We start from the raw sequence: 13,846 nt of genomic DNA, 5'->3' as shown, positions 1-13,846 counted from the left end.
CCCCCACTTGTGCTTCGATTAATAGTCGCACATTATCTGCGGTTGTATTTGAGGGTGTCAAAGATGCCTCGATTAATAATCTCACATTTATATTCGAGGGCGTCAATAAACAATTATAACAAAATTGTAGACAAAGCAGTTTAAACAATTATTATTATTTGCTACCACTGTCTTTTTTCTTAGCCTCTGAGGCAATTTGTTCTGCTTCCTGAAGCAGGACATTCAGTCGACCCTCGAGAGCACTAGTGAGCACATCGTGAGTACGAAGCACCTCTTCAATCTGTGTTGCCGCTAGCAACTGAATCCCGGACATCAAATCCTGTGTGGTTCGAATTCCATTCTCAGTTCTCCGTTGGAGGCAAGCCGTACGAGACAGAATATCTTTGATATAGGTAGAGTAATCAGCATGCAATTCCTCGGCTTTCGCAAACAGATGCAATTTGTGGTCCTGTTTTATGCAGAAGTCACAGATCCCTTTACTGCAGGTGATACAGAAGAACATATACGGTCTCCAATTGTGCTTCTTGCAAGTCTTGATTGTCGTTTCGTCCGGAATTAGAAAACTGAAAAGCCCGGAATCGGTTCTCTCTGTAATCGAGAGTGTTGAATGAAGCTTTGTGAAATCGTCGAGACTGTGCAATTCATAGCACTGCTTGCACATGAACATGGTACACGTTGAACATCTCGCGACCGCCGGAGGCAACTCATCAATTCCATCTTTCCGGCACATTCCGCAAAAGACCAACGGCACGGGTTCAGGACTTGTGTAGTATGACATCAGATCCATAATATGCTGAACGAAAAAGTTGTACTGGAGTTGAGAGAAATCACCGTCAGGCAACTCAGTCTGCATGTTGCACTCCGGGCAAACGATGTACTGCATTTCCTCCCCCGACTCGGACTTGACCCCTTTGTTGGGTTGAATATGCGCTTTCTCTAAACACTGTCGACAGAATGTGTGTGAGCATGTCAACACCCGAGGGTCCTCGAATAATAGTTTGCAGCCGGGGCATTGTAGTTGAGATTTAACGCCTTTGAGAATCGTTTTCTGAGTCAGATCGTTCTCGTCCGCGTCAGGAAACTGTAACTCTGGAAACTGTACCTTTGGCTGCTGCCGTGAACTAAAAAGGGGAGAAAAGAAAGGTGACCTCCATTATAAATTTTGTGAGGCAAATGCAATACTTAGGCTTTGTAGGCATACACTACAGTGTCACTGAGCTTTTTAGAATGAAGCATACCTCATTTGTAGACTTTAAAAACGTCCAAAGGTAACGTGCGTTGAAGAAAAGTTGAAAGGGGTGATGGGTCAAAAGTCAACGCTCTGCTGAATCGGCAATAAAACTGTTGACTTTTTCGTTTTTATTGCCTCCCTTGTGGGACTACTTGACGCATGCGCAACTTTCCACGTGTCTTTCTCTGGAGCAAGGTAACATGGCCGATATGATAATGGAAGGTAGAGTGTACTTACACTTGTTTTAATACCTCCACAGATGCCGTTCGGTGGTGTAACAGTAAAGGACGTCAATCCTCACGACTTCGTGAAGTCACTAGCCGCTTGGCTAAAGAAGTAAGCTAAAAAATGACTCATTTATATAATAATTATTTTGATACTTTTTTTTTACAGAAGTGGCAAAGTAAAGCTGCCCGATTATGTGGACCTTGTCAAGACTGGCAAGCACAAAGAACTAGCTCCTTACGACAAGGACTGGTACTACATCAGAGCAGGTACTTTCATGCTTTTGTAGAGCTTTGTGTATATATTCACCATAACCGTACCCCCCCCCCCCCCCGAACATTTTGCCCATAATTATAGTGTGTCATATAAACTCGGGCGTGTTTTACATACACCAGTCTCACCAACGTAATTATTAACAAGCAGCGCCTTTATTTAAAGTGCTCCTAATAATTTACCCCCCCCCCTCCACTACTATAGCGTCGGTTGCTCGACACATCTACCTGAGACAAGGTGTGGGAGTGGGTGCCCTCAAGAAGGTGTACGGTGGCCGGAAGAGGAGGGGGACAGCACCGTCACATTACGTCACTGCTGCTGCCTCTGTGCATCGTAACATTCTCCAACAGCTCGAGAAGATTAAACTACTTGAATTAGACAGTGCCAACGGGTGAGAGTTTATTGTGTGCCATTTTTAATTATAAAGTATTGATTTTTAGGCCACTGAGCAATTACTGTGTTCGTTTTGATTAGCAGCATTCCAAAAAATAATTTGTGAGACTGTTCGAAAAATTTATGTTTGTGAATAGGCGTTGGTAGTTGGCTAATGATGACCCAAACCATGCTAATACAGAGCCTTTACTGGCCTAGAAGAAAACCCCCTCTTCCTCTGAAGCCAAACTGAAAATTTAATACCGTATAGCGCGAAATTTTCGAGGGGCTTAATTTTCGCGGATTTCGTGGGTTGGAATTCTACACGAAAATTAAGTCCACGAAAAGTGTTCGTTAATAAGAATTACCTGCTATCATGCAAATATTTAAAGGCGTGGCTTCCGGTAAGCAGTCATTCCGCGAACATTGTGCAACGAAATGGCTTTTAGAGGCCAATCCACGAAATATAAGTGCCTCGAAAATTTCGCGCTATACGGTATTCAAATTAGAGTGATGCTGTGTGTACATCGATTGTATTTTAACTCCATTTCCATTTTTTTCAGTGGCAGAAAAATCACATCTAAGGGACAGAAAGATCTCGATCAGATCGCTGGGCAGGTCAGTGTGTGTGTGGGTGTGAATGACTAGCTACTTAACACTGGCTAATGATGACCCAAACCATGCTAATGCAGAGCCTTTACTGGCCTAGAAGAAAACCCCCTCTTCCTCTGAAGCCAAAAACAATTTATGCTCGTTGTGTGGACTTATTTTTTTGCGATTGTCTATTTTAATTGCTCTTCTTTTATTTCATCCAGGTAATGGCGGAAAAACTAAGGAAATTGAACTGATTTATCGTGTGTTTTCTGTGCATATCCTTTATTATTGTCATGAAAATGATTTTTCGATAAAAGGAAGAAGTTTTATATCCATATTATTAAAATGGGTGGGGCACTTAACAACATTTTTTACAGCAATGTGCATGCAACGTACGATCTTGTATATATTATCACAATTGTTGATGAAAGGAAGATAATTCATATCTAAATTGAGCTAGTGGGTGGGGCAATAATATCGAAAACAGAAGCCTGCATGTGCACCTGCAAGAAGATGACAATGAAAGAAAGATATTTCGTATCTAATTAACTGAAAATGGAGTGGGTGGGGCAATAATATCGAAAAAACAGAAGCCTGCATGTACACACGCAATTCAAGAAGATGACGTCTACAATATAATTATCCACAAAGCAGAACAATAATTAGATAATTATAGTAGAAAAGGTACACACATTTTTATTAATTATTCGAGGTTCTGTGACTGCAGTTCTAGTATTCGTCTGCCGAGGTTAGCGTTGTGTTGTTGGAGATATCGTATCATGTCCGCCTGTCTCTCCAGTAGCTCGTCCAAATCCTCACCATCTCTGTGAGGGTGTGTGTGTGGGTGGAGTGGGTGTGTGGGGATGATAAATAAGAGGAAAAGTGGAGTATAAAATACAACTAGTACAGTAATACTACCAAGGTATAAATAATGGCTGTACATGTAGAAGCTGAGACAGACACAAAACAGTCCACACACAACTTAATCAATAGCTGTACTCTCCCTCACTCTCTCCCTTCGTACCTGAAGCCCACTGCTGATACGGAAGTTGTGGAACCTCTGGGCCCGACCTGGGTGTCCTTGATCACATCGGGTGGTTGACGAGTGTAATTGAACCAAGTCGCTCGAGCTGGAGGAGGGAGAAACGTACAGTGTGTTTAAGCAAATGGCAGAATGCTACTCTATTTGACCTGCAGTGTGTAGACTAGTGTACAGAGCCTATAGTGTGGTCCCACTGTGTGCACTGTAGCTAGTGTACAGAGCCTATAGTGTGGTCCCACTGTGTGCACTGTAGCGAGTGTACAGAGCCTATAGTGTGGTCCCACTGTGTGCACTGTAGCGAGTGTACAGAGCCTATAGTGTGGTCCCACTGTGCACACTGTAGCTAGTGTACTGAGCCTATAGTGTGGTCCCACTGTGCGCACTGTAGCTAGTGTACTGAGCCTATAGTGTGGTCCCACTGTGCGCACTGTAGCTAGTGTACGGAGCCTATAGTGTGGTCCCACTGTGCGCACTGTAGCTAGTATACAAAGCCTATAGTGTGGTCCCACTGTACGCACTGTAGCTAGTGTACAGAGCCTATAGTGTGGTCCCACTGTGTACACTGTAGCTAGTGTTTGGCATAATTATATTTTCTAGCTCTAACGAAGTTTGCAATTCAAGTATAGATAGATTTTCTCTCTCACCTATATAATAGATAAGACATGGCTCTACGATCAGCATCTCCACTCCTACTAGTATATAGAGGCCGTCCACTGCTCTCAGTCCATTCAGTAGACTGTACTCTTTCACTTGAAACACGTAGAGAAGGCTAACAAATACGAGGACCAGGGCTTGTCCGATGGAGACCACGATGAATGGAATACGGCGGATATTCTTCATCTTGCTGTAAAACTTGAGGTAGCCTTTCCTACGCAGTATTTGGTGACGCCATTGGACAATCCTGTGTGTGTGGGCGTGTGTATGTGTGTGTGGGCGTGTGTATGTGTGTGTGGGCATGTGTGTGGGCGTGTGTGTGTGTGTATGTGTGGGGAGGTTAAAATAGGTCGAAACTGGTATCAATATATAACATGCACATCACACACCACAAGGCTTCAAACTTCCGATAATATTATTTTAACACACTCACACTCACCTATTGAATACGCCCACACACACTTATCGAATACGCCTAGACACACACACACACTCACCTATCGAATACGCCCACAATGCCCCAGACTAGAACATGAGCAATAGCGAAACAGGCCACTATATAGTCAGGCATCTTTGCCGGTTGAAGGGGGGCGTCCGTTGGCTCATCACGATCAAGCCACAGTGAGGTGTTGTTGGAGCGCAGGAAGTCACTATTATGGAGGAATAGTGTGGTCAACACCAGTCCTAGGATGTACACGAACTATAGGGGGAGAGAGAGAGAGAGAGGGTCGAGATTATAGAGGCGTACAGAATGAAGGTGATTCGAAGAAGTCACATTACAGACTGATACTATTCCCTTATACATAATTATACCTACACGCGGGTATTGTACAGACATTTACAGGCTGCATTTACTGTAGTTGCTGTGGTAGATAGCAATGAAGAACTAGAGGTACACCTACTGTACAACTGTACAATAAGTTAAGACTTTACTTCACACTGCTTGCAACAATCCATAAAAAAACAAGAGGCTGCATTTACGTCCTAATTAAAGCTCATATTTAAGCAACAAAAAATGCTGTTTTTGAAACAAATAAAGATCTATACAGTGCATAGAGTGGACCTGTAGTGGATGCAATCCCGGTACCTACGATTATATTAAAGACTTGATTTTACACTGTGTTCCTCTAGCCTCGTTCCCAGGCCAATTTTCTCGGTTTATAATAGAGAAAAGTCAGGCCAGGAAGGAAATACTATCACCCAGTGTGTGTGTGTGTGTGTGTGTGACACCCTCACCAGTGAGATAGCCTCGACTGCAGTGAGGTAGCCAGTGGCAATGTGAACGTGCGCTACAGGGGAGTTTTTGGTGGAGGGTTTGTGCACTAGAGGACTGATCTCTGATCCACTTTGATCATCAGAGTCATCATCAAAGAAGTAGGCCTGTGTGTGTGTGTGTGGGGGGAGGGGGAGGGTAACTTAGTCACTGGAGTAGTGGGAAAAGGAGAGTAGTGGACTGTTATACTCAATAAGGCAAAGTTAGATTTCGTGCTGTGTCCACTAAATGCTGGTTAATACAGCAATATGATAATTGTGTACAGACATCCTCAACAACTAGATCGTTGCACTCCACTCGAAAGACTAGACCTTGGAAGGTCTCTATACATTACACAAAATTAATAAACACGTCTTTTAGAAAACACGTTATAGTCTTTTGAGCATTGTTAAATGTACATCTTTCTAACATAAGACACATTAAAAGAAAGCAGTATAATTATGCAAATACGAATCAACCATTGAGGTATTGAGGACCGAAGGTGAGTACAAACATTGGACAAAGCTCCTTTGCACGCACGAACAGAGCAGACAAATTGACACTAAGAAAACTGAATGCAATATACGCAAGCTAGCATCAATGTAGCTCTATCAGGTAATTTATGCTGAGGCTTGTCCTATTAACAATTGCTATTCAAACAAACAATAAGCGATCACGCACACGCACGCGCACACACACGCACGCACGCACGCACGCACGCACGCACGCACGCACGCACGCACGCACGCACGCACGCACGCACGCACGCACGCACGCACACACACACACACACACACACACACACACACACACATCACACACACACACACACACACACACACATCACACACATCACACACATCACACAGTGATGCACACAAGTGGTGGTATTTTCCAATCCTGAATCTGAATCTAACACTATACATGTAAGAGGTGGTTAGTACCAACCGCCACTGAATACATCTCTGCGTACACTAGATACGAAAGCTACAACTTAATAGGAAAATTGAAAGCTACAAGAAGCAACGTTGATTCTTATACTATAAGATAAACAGGCCACACCATTAAAAATGTCGGTATAATTAATATCACGATAACCTCTTCCACTAACATCATCTTGACAGAACTTTTCCTCGTGATCCCTCAGTTTGCTACCACCACATATAGACCCACACAGTGCCGACAACTCTGGCATACAATAGGCCTTCTCTCTCTTAGGCTCGTCCTTTAATACATGCTTCTTCTTACGAACATTTAGTACAGACTCCAGCTTTGTCTTGATATTCATACTAGCTAATTCAGAAATCTACAACTCTACAGCAGATATTACAAGCTCTGACAGTCAACCAATATAGAAAGCAGGGCCTAGGGCTGGGGCCTAGGGCTAGGGCTAGGGAAATACAGAAGGCCAATGTACTTTAGCTTATTACTTTAAGTGTGTATAATATAGCTTACCCCACTTCTGTTGCCCGGAAGGCCGTTCCCGAGGCTAACCATTGCACGAGTTAATCTTGACAGGTTGTCACGGCTGCTGTTCCAAGCATCAGCTAATAGCTTTACCTTGTAGCTTCTATTGAGCTAGCTTCCAAAGCAGCTTGTCATGTGACATTCCTTTGATGTGGTCACAAGGTACAGGACAACAAATTTCATACCGGAAATCAATTTTTAACCGGAAGTAATTTATACGTAATTTCTTTATTTTTCATTACATAACGTAATTTTACTGTGTTCTATTTTGGGAATAACTGTTACTAAAAATAAATGACAACGTTTATGTTACAAAAGGATGGATACAATTAAAATTGATGCATAAATCATCTATAGCGGACTATAATTTATATCATGAGTTCAATTGTACTTGCAGCAGAACCATTGCAGCCTGCACTCAATGTTCAAGGCAAAGGAGTATTTCAAATTTCAAACGAAAATGGCGATATCATTGACGAAGTACCTGTGCCGGCCGAGAATGCCTATGCTGCAGAATTGGAGAGAGCTCTCTTGCAGAAAAATGAGCTGATTATCGATTTTAGTAGTCTCAAAACATGCCTGGATCCATTACGAGAACCTGCCGAAACCTCGTCCAACAATAACGAAGAGGTTAGCTAAAATTGATGCATTTTTTAATTATTGAATGGAATTTATATTTGTATTTACGCATGCATAAATTATATCACTTGTCTGATTGCAGTTTGAGTACAGGACGTTCATTTACAAGACATTCGACAAGAAGTACGACAAGTTTTCATCCCTTGAACGTCTGGTCCTACGCAAGATACCGATGATGAATCCCACTCCTAATTTAGCGGACTGGGACAAACATACTCAGTTGTATCACGGAGTGCTTCAACTGTCCTCCCTCACTGAACTGGATCTCTCTGAGAATGCTATACACAAGGAACTGCAATGCCAGCTACAGGTGAGAATTTCCGAATGCTTATTAGCCAAACACTTAATTGACGTACTGCGTGTGCACTGCACATTATTATTATGCCAAACAGCAAATGCCTATATATGGATGCATGATATATTGCTACATGTATATGCACATGGATATACCGTTAATTACTTGTATACATGTACTAATTAACATTTATTTATATATCTATATAATTATGCAGTTTTGGGGATTGGAAAACCTGAAAAAGCTAGTGATGGATAGAATGGGTTTGGAGACATTCCCTGCATCAGTTGGAAGGTTGAGAAAACTCGAGGTCCTCTCTCTTGCAAAAAATCAGCTAACTGACTTGCCAGTCACCCTCCAGTTTTGCAAAAGTCTTCGCGTTTTGAATCTCCAAGGGAATAGATTTAAACAGATTCCAGCCGTCGTTTTACATCTCGAGAAACTTGAAGAACTTACACGACTAGGAAACCCACTCACTCCGATATACAATATGTCCCCTCCTAGATACACTCAACGGCATGACTGTAAAACCGTGAATACGGCACCGGCAGGCACGCCAGTGAAGTTTAACCCACGCAGTCTACAAGCACTGTGCACACAGACAATCTTCTCAACTCAAGTCGACTATTGGAATCAAATCTCGATCGGCCCACTGCAATGCAAAACTTTGGATCATATGGCGGGAGAATTTGCTCTGTGCGAGTGTTGCAAGATGTGCGTCGTGAATAGAGGAGGGGTCGGAGTTCAAGTGTTGCTTTTGGAGTTTGTTGAATTGCGTGGAGTACCTTTTTTCTTCAATGTTTGCAGCACAGATTGCCGAGATAAAACTATGGAAAAATACGGTGATAAAAACATTGCGATTCAGAAAATAATCGATGAGAAATATGAGAAAGAGAAAAGAGAAGCGGAAGCAACGTACAAGAGAAATAATGCTGGAGGGGACATTTCATCAGAGGCTGTTGACGTGAATTCTCCGACCAGACGGAGGCACAGACGAAAGTGTGCCATCATGTGATCCACTTCATGACATTCTAGCTACATTTTAATTGCCCATTTTGTTTTTTTGTTTTTATTTTTGTGTTCATTCACAACATGTATGATATACTGGTATACTTCTTGCGATCATAATTATACAACACTGTCTATAGGTACATAGCCAGCCCACATGCATGATAATAAATTAATCATGATTGTAACTGCATGTATATATAGCTATAGCCAGCCCAAGCAACGTGCTTATAATTATATGTATGCACGAGAATAATTATTCAAAATAATAAATATCAATCATGATCAGTAAACTATATATAATTGTAACAAAATATTACATCTGCATGAGGTACATGAGTCAACACAATTTATATACACGAGTGCTAGAGCTACTAGCCAACCATAATGCTAATTCCAAATCTACTATCGTCAGTCCAATGGTTCAGTTGTCCGCTAAGCATGAGGGTAGCTGGAATGGGATCGAGACGTTTCTCCAGAACTGCACTCACGACGCCGTGGGAATCAACTTTTCCTTTCATTGTCATTCCACCAAGCTCCAGTCGATAGCCAATCCCAGCAACACTCTCACCCTGTGTGTGGTGTGTGGGCGTGTGTGTGTGTGTGTGTGTGTGTGTGTGTGTGTGTGTGTGTGTGTGTGTGTGTGTGCCCAATATGAAGCTGTGCTAGTATAATTATCACACATTAAAGTGGTGGGTGGTGCTATTAATATCACATTGTTTACCATGTCAATTAGGGGTCATAAAAATGCTTAAAAGGTCAAAACTATATCTATTTATAGAATGTACAGTATATTGTGTACACAGAAGTAGGCTTCAGTGGTTAAAGTGATTCATAGCTTATACATCTCTAGAGCTGCTGAGCTATTAATACACAAGGAATTGTGTAGAATCATAGATTGAAAAGGAAGGATTGGAAACGACCAGGCCACCCTGTGTCAACGGGTGAAACACTCCGCGTTATGATTTCGTGCTCGCGAATATTTTTGTTTTTATCGTACTCAGGTTGTATTTCAACTGTTTCTAGCTCTCCTATCCACTATCGATCACTCAGAAGCTGGGAGGTACTCTAGAGAAGTAAGTTTACACCACTGACAAGCTCTAAGTCCCTTGTCTTTACTCTGTTTTTACTTTTTGTTGAGTTTAGCTTGAAATACTCCATTTCAACTTTTCTCTTTCCCTACTGTGAAGCCGAAACAGCAAAGGACATCGCTTGACTTGGTTATTATGTATCTAAGTGCTATATAGGATGGTTTCATGCTATGGATAACCTGTACTGTTCATAAACGTTTGCAGTATAGTCCTTCAAACTGCTTTAGTATACTTTTAGAGACACCACGGGCCTTGACCTCCCACAACTTCATGTAGTAAGAGCTATTCCTTCTTGTATAGCATTTATTTGTTTAGTGATAGTGGCTGCGTTGCTTAGTCTACCTTTTAGAGCTAGATTCTCTTTACTTTTTAGAATAATCAACATTAAAAGTGATCAATTTCACCATTTCTATGTACAACACATTGTATGGCAGCAAGACAGGTAATGAGCATGCTGACTATAAATATAATCCTTTGTAGTTTTAGCCACATCCTATAACGCGGAGTGTTTCACGCAAACATTTTCGTTTCTAATCCCCTTCCTTTTCAATCTATGGTAGAATCAGGACTGCATGCATGGCTATATACATGCAGGGATGTGTCCACACTGGTCGGTGGTGGTGGTTGGTACTTAGTCGAGTGCCGCCGCTCTCCTTGAAGGAGGTCGGGAATCAAGCCTATCCTGTTCTGGCCTGTTACGCAATAGTATCATGAATATCATTCATTCTATGTGGGTGCTAACCAATAGCGATGAATGTCATTTATTAAAGTGGGTGTTGGCCTCGCCTCTCAGTCAATCCAACGTGTGCAAAATTCACACGTGGTACAGTTGAGTGGGTGTGATCAATCCCCTTGAGATACTGCAATCTGATTGGAGCTGGTGGAATTGTTGGATTTCCAACAACAGAACAAAACTGTGGATAGGCTTGATTCCCGACCTCCTTCCGGGCAACGGTAGAGGGCGGCGGTGCCCGACTAGTTGGTACTAACCATCTCTAGATCTCTTAGGCCTAGTTAACCATATGCACATACTAGGCTATAAAAGAGGCAAATTTATGTGATTGAGGATTAAAAACAGCCATCACTTTGAACATTTTAGGCACATTACTGAATTGTACCAATACTGAACTCTGAACTCTGAACTCTGATGACTCTATCACTGACCTGCATCAAACTTCCTTCCAAGTCACACACTAGAGTGAAGTAGTCCTTAAACTTCTGATGGTATCCGAGGCTAACGGAATGGAGTCCAATCTTTGCTGTAGCCTCCCATTCCGGTGCTCGATAGTAGCCGCCTAATGAGATGACAGCGTTCTGCATACCGTCACTACTACGCTGATACAGCATCTCACTTCCCAGCGCTAACCTGCAGGAGAAAGTGAGGGAATAATTTTATACAACTACTCGCGAGTGATGGAAACGCTATGCATGTCAGTAATGTGCCCAGCATTTTTGAAGTGGCCTTTTCAATCATCAATCACAGAACGATCCCTTTTCTGTTTTGTGCACACTTCAAGAAGAAATGAAATAAACTTCTTTCTCAGAACTACCTGTACCTGTAGTAACACACACACACTGTCGCCCACCTGGACGTGACTGACTGCAGGTACTGGGCCACTAACACTCCACTGCCAGTGAGGATATTAGGATTGGCCAGAGTGGCAGAGGCCGTGAAGTCTTGTCCGACATAGTCCGCAGTGCCTTGGTAACCTACCCAGCGCGACTGCTGAGTCTGCAGATTTACAACGGACAATACTTAACAGATTGTACTAGCAACAAACGTATTTAGTTTTGTGAAAATCGTAAACTTGATAACTGAAAAATTGCAGAACATCGTTCTCTAAATAAGAAATACACACTCGTACCTGAAGGTTGACTTTAACTTTTAGATTGCCGAATTGATGCAGACAGAGCGCTGTGAAGCTGCCACTGTTGGACATGTCCCCAATGAGCACCGGCCGAAACTAAGGAGGGGAAGGGTTAATCACACTAGGAGGGGAAGGGTTAATCACAACAATTATCGAATGAACAGCTTAGATAGAGAAATTTAAAATAATAGTTTCCAGGTAATAGCATCTTCGAACGGCCAGAACTTTAGTTTCGTTGGTCCAATAACGTTAATTTTATGATTTTCTGAAAGCTTAGAGAAAGGCCTTTCAGATGACATGTTAAAATCTAAAATTTAGTCGGGGCCATAATTTGCCATTTTTCGGCTTTGGACCATGGGCTATAATCCATGGTACGGCCAAATTGGCAAATACATTTATCTCTCAAATATGAACTTTGATGACACCATTTGAAAGGTCTCTTTCTAAGCTTTCAGAAAAACATAAAATCGTTGAATTTGGACCATTGATCAAACTCTAGTTACAGAGCCAGCTCTAGTACTTTCAAAATGAAGGGGACCTAGCTGGCAACAGTTGGCACCAATTCATCCTAACCGGGGTGTAATCAGCTGTGTGTACAATCCCTTTCCAGAAAACTTAAGTCAACGTACACAGTGGGACCAAGCATTTCAGCGTAAAAATTGTGTGAAAGGGTTGTACTACTAGTATCACTTAAACGACGTTACACAAACGCTAACTACTGTTCTCTAATTACATCGTTGTCCCCTAGTTTTTTGCTTCCGACAAAAGTTGCTCCGAACTGCCATTGCGAGGGTTGTGTGGAGGAGGCGAGTGTGAGGGTGTGCATCGTTTGAAAGTGCCGACTCAGCCCTTTCTGAATCACGATCTTCGCACCATCAAAAGCTTGTGGGGAGAGTTGCTCTGCACAGGGTAATTAATGGAATAATATTTCCGTATGGCAGGTATATTCCGAGTGTATAAACTTTTGCAGCAAGACCGTTAAGAAAGGATTTTGCATATACTAGCAGCCTTTTGGCGTATGCATGCATGCATGTGATATTTTTAAATGTTCGCGGTACATGCTTGATCAGCGAAAGTTAATCTCTTCAAAATAATTATAACCGTAAAGGTTATGAGCATCATTTAACGATTATAAGCTCAAATCTCAATCAAAGATGGTCCATTAAAATCAAACACAAAGAGATGGATTATTCAAAAGCAGCAGTAATTGTCGTATTGTTTAATAGTTGTATTGTTGCATCTATTGTTAGGGATACCACAAAATATGATTTTTTTTACAAACCTTTCGCTTTTTTTCCAATTTCCTCGAAATCGCCTGGATTGGGTAGTGAAGTCTCTGTGACCTCTGACCTCGTGATCTTCTCCGGCACTTTGGGGGGAACTGTGAATGAAAACACAGCATAGCTTTTAATATTAAAAGTAATAATTATTACACGACAGCAGAGAAATTAACGCCAAAATCTGCCTGTACAGTTGCATGGTATATACAAATTACAGATGCACTTCTGTATATCTATAATCATAGCTACTACATGGAAGCACTGGTATGGTGTGAAGGTTTCTCTGAAATGTTTTATTCATTTAAGCCTGGCATACTAGAGAGAGGGTGCAGCTAGCCCTCACCTGCTGTCAGTGGTGGAAGTGGAGGGAGGCCCCTCTCTTCACAGCTCGCTCTGTTGCCCATGGTAACTAGCTAGCTCTCAGTTGCTTGAATAGTTTGTTCCACAGCCACACAGCTTCTTTGTGCAGCCACGTGGCTCTGACGACTAGATGGATTAACGATCTTTACCATACTAAAAATCATACCACATTGATTGATTCATCATACACACGCC

At 42.1% G+C, this 13,846-nt stretch overlaps 5 protein-coding genes across 5 annotated transcripts; 2 read left to right on the top strand and 3 right to left on the bottom strand.

The window, feature by feature from the left end:
• Positions 1-93: 93 nt before the first annotated feature.
• Positions 94-1,376, bottom strand: LOC135352390 (E3 ubiquitin-protein ligase TRIM45-like). Its single transcript, XM_064551579.1, has 2 exons — positions 1,239-1,376; positions 94-1,121 (listed from the first exon to the last, which is right to left on the bottom strand). The coding sequence occupies exons 1-2, from the start codon at positions 1,241-1,243 to the stop codon at positions 155-157; spliced, it is 972 nt and encodes a 323-aa protein (XP_064407649.1). The 5' UTR covers positions 1,244-1,376; the 3' UTR covers positions 94-154.
• On the top strand, positions 1,363-3,030 carry LOC135352392 (small ribosomal subunit protein eS19-like). The gene is made up of 6 exons (XM_064551581.1): positions 1,363-1,426; positions 1,491-1,567; positions 1,625-1,725; positions 1,934-2,120; positions 2,665-2,719; positions 2,917-3,030. Exons 1-6 carry the CDS (start codon positions 1,391-1,393, stop codon positions 2,947-2,949), a joined length of 489 nt encoding a protein of 162 aa, XP_064407651.1. The 5' UTR covers positions 1,363-1,390; the 3' UTR covers positions 2,950-3,030.
• Positions 3,031-3,255: 225 nt separating this feature from the next.
• On the bottom strand, positions 3,256-7,259 carry LOC135352391 (transmembrane protein 192-like). Its single transcript, XM_064551580.1, has 6 exons — positions 7,099-7,259; positions 5,628-5,771; positions 4,889-5,091; positions 4,382-4,638; positions 3,720-3,825; positions 3,256-3,519 (listed from the first exon to the last, which is right to left on the bottom strand). Exons 1-6 carry the CDS (start codon positions 7,138-7,140, stop codon positions 3,399-3,401), a joined length of 873 nt encoding a protein of 290 aa, XP_064407650.1. The 5' UTR covers positions 7,141-7,259; the 3' UTR covers positions 3,256-3,398.
• Positions 7,260-7,440: 181 nt separating this feature from the next.
• On the top strand, positions 7,441-9,185 carry LOC135352380 (leucine-rich repeat protein soc-2 homolog). The gene is made up of 3 exons (XM_064551569.1): positions 7,441-7,740; positions 7,832-8,059; positions 8,262-9,185. Exons 1-3 carry the CDS (start codon positions 7,486-7,488, stop codon positions 9,057-9,059), a joined length of 1,281 nt encoding a protein of 426 aa, XP_064407639.1. The 5' UTR covers positions 7,441-7,485; the 3' UTR covers positions 9,060-9,185.
• A 123-nt stretch (positions 9,186-9,308) lies between these two features.
• LOC135352382 (mitochondrial import receptor subunit TOM40 homolog) lies at positions 9,309-13,786 on the bottom strand. Its single transcript, XM_064551571.1, has 7 exons — positions 13,635-13,786; positions 13,294-13,392; positions 12,745-12,911; positions 12,009-12,107; positions 11,730-11,875; positions 11,308-11,509; positions 9,309-9,624 (listed from the first exon to the last, which is right to left on the bottom strand). The coding sequence occupies exons 1-7, from the start codon at positions 13,693-13,695 to the stop codon at positions 9,427-9,429; spliced, it is 972 nt and encodes a 323-aa protein (XP_064407641.1). The 5' UTR covers positions 13,696-13,786; the 3' UTR covers positions 9,309-9,426.
• Positions 13,787-13,846: the final 60 nt, after the last annotated feature.

Source organism: Halichondria panicea, chromosome 1, assembly GCF_963675165.1.
Source record: "Halichondria panicea chromosome 1, odHalPani1.1, whole genome shotgun sequence".
NCBI lineage: Eukaryota > Metazoa > Porifera > Demospongiae > Suberitida > Halichondriidae > Halichondria > Halichondria panicea.
The sequence above is the reverse complement of the archived record's forward strand: the minus strand, read 5'-3'. Positions and strand labels throughout refer to the sequence as shown.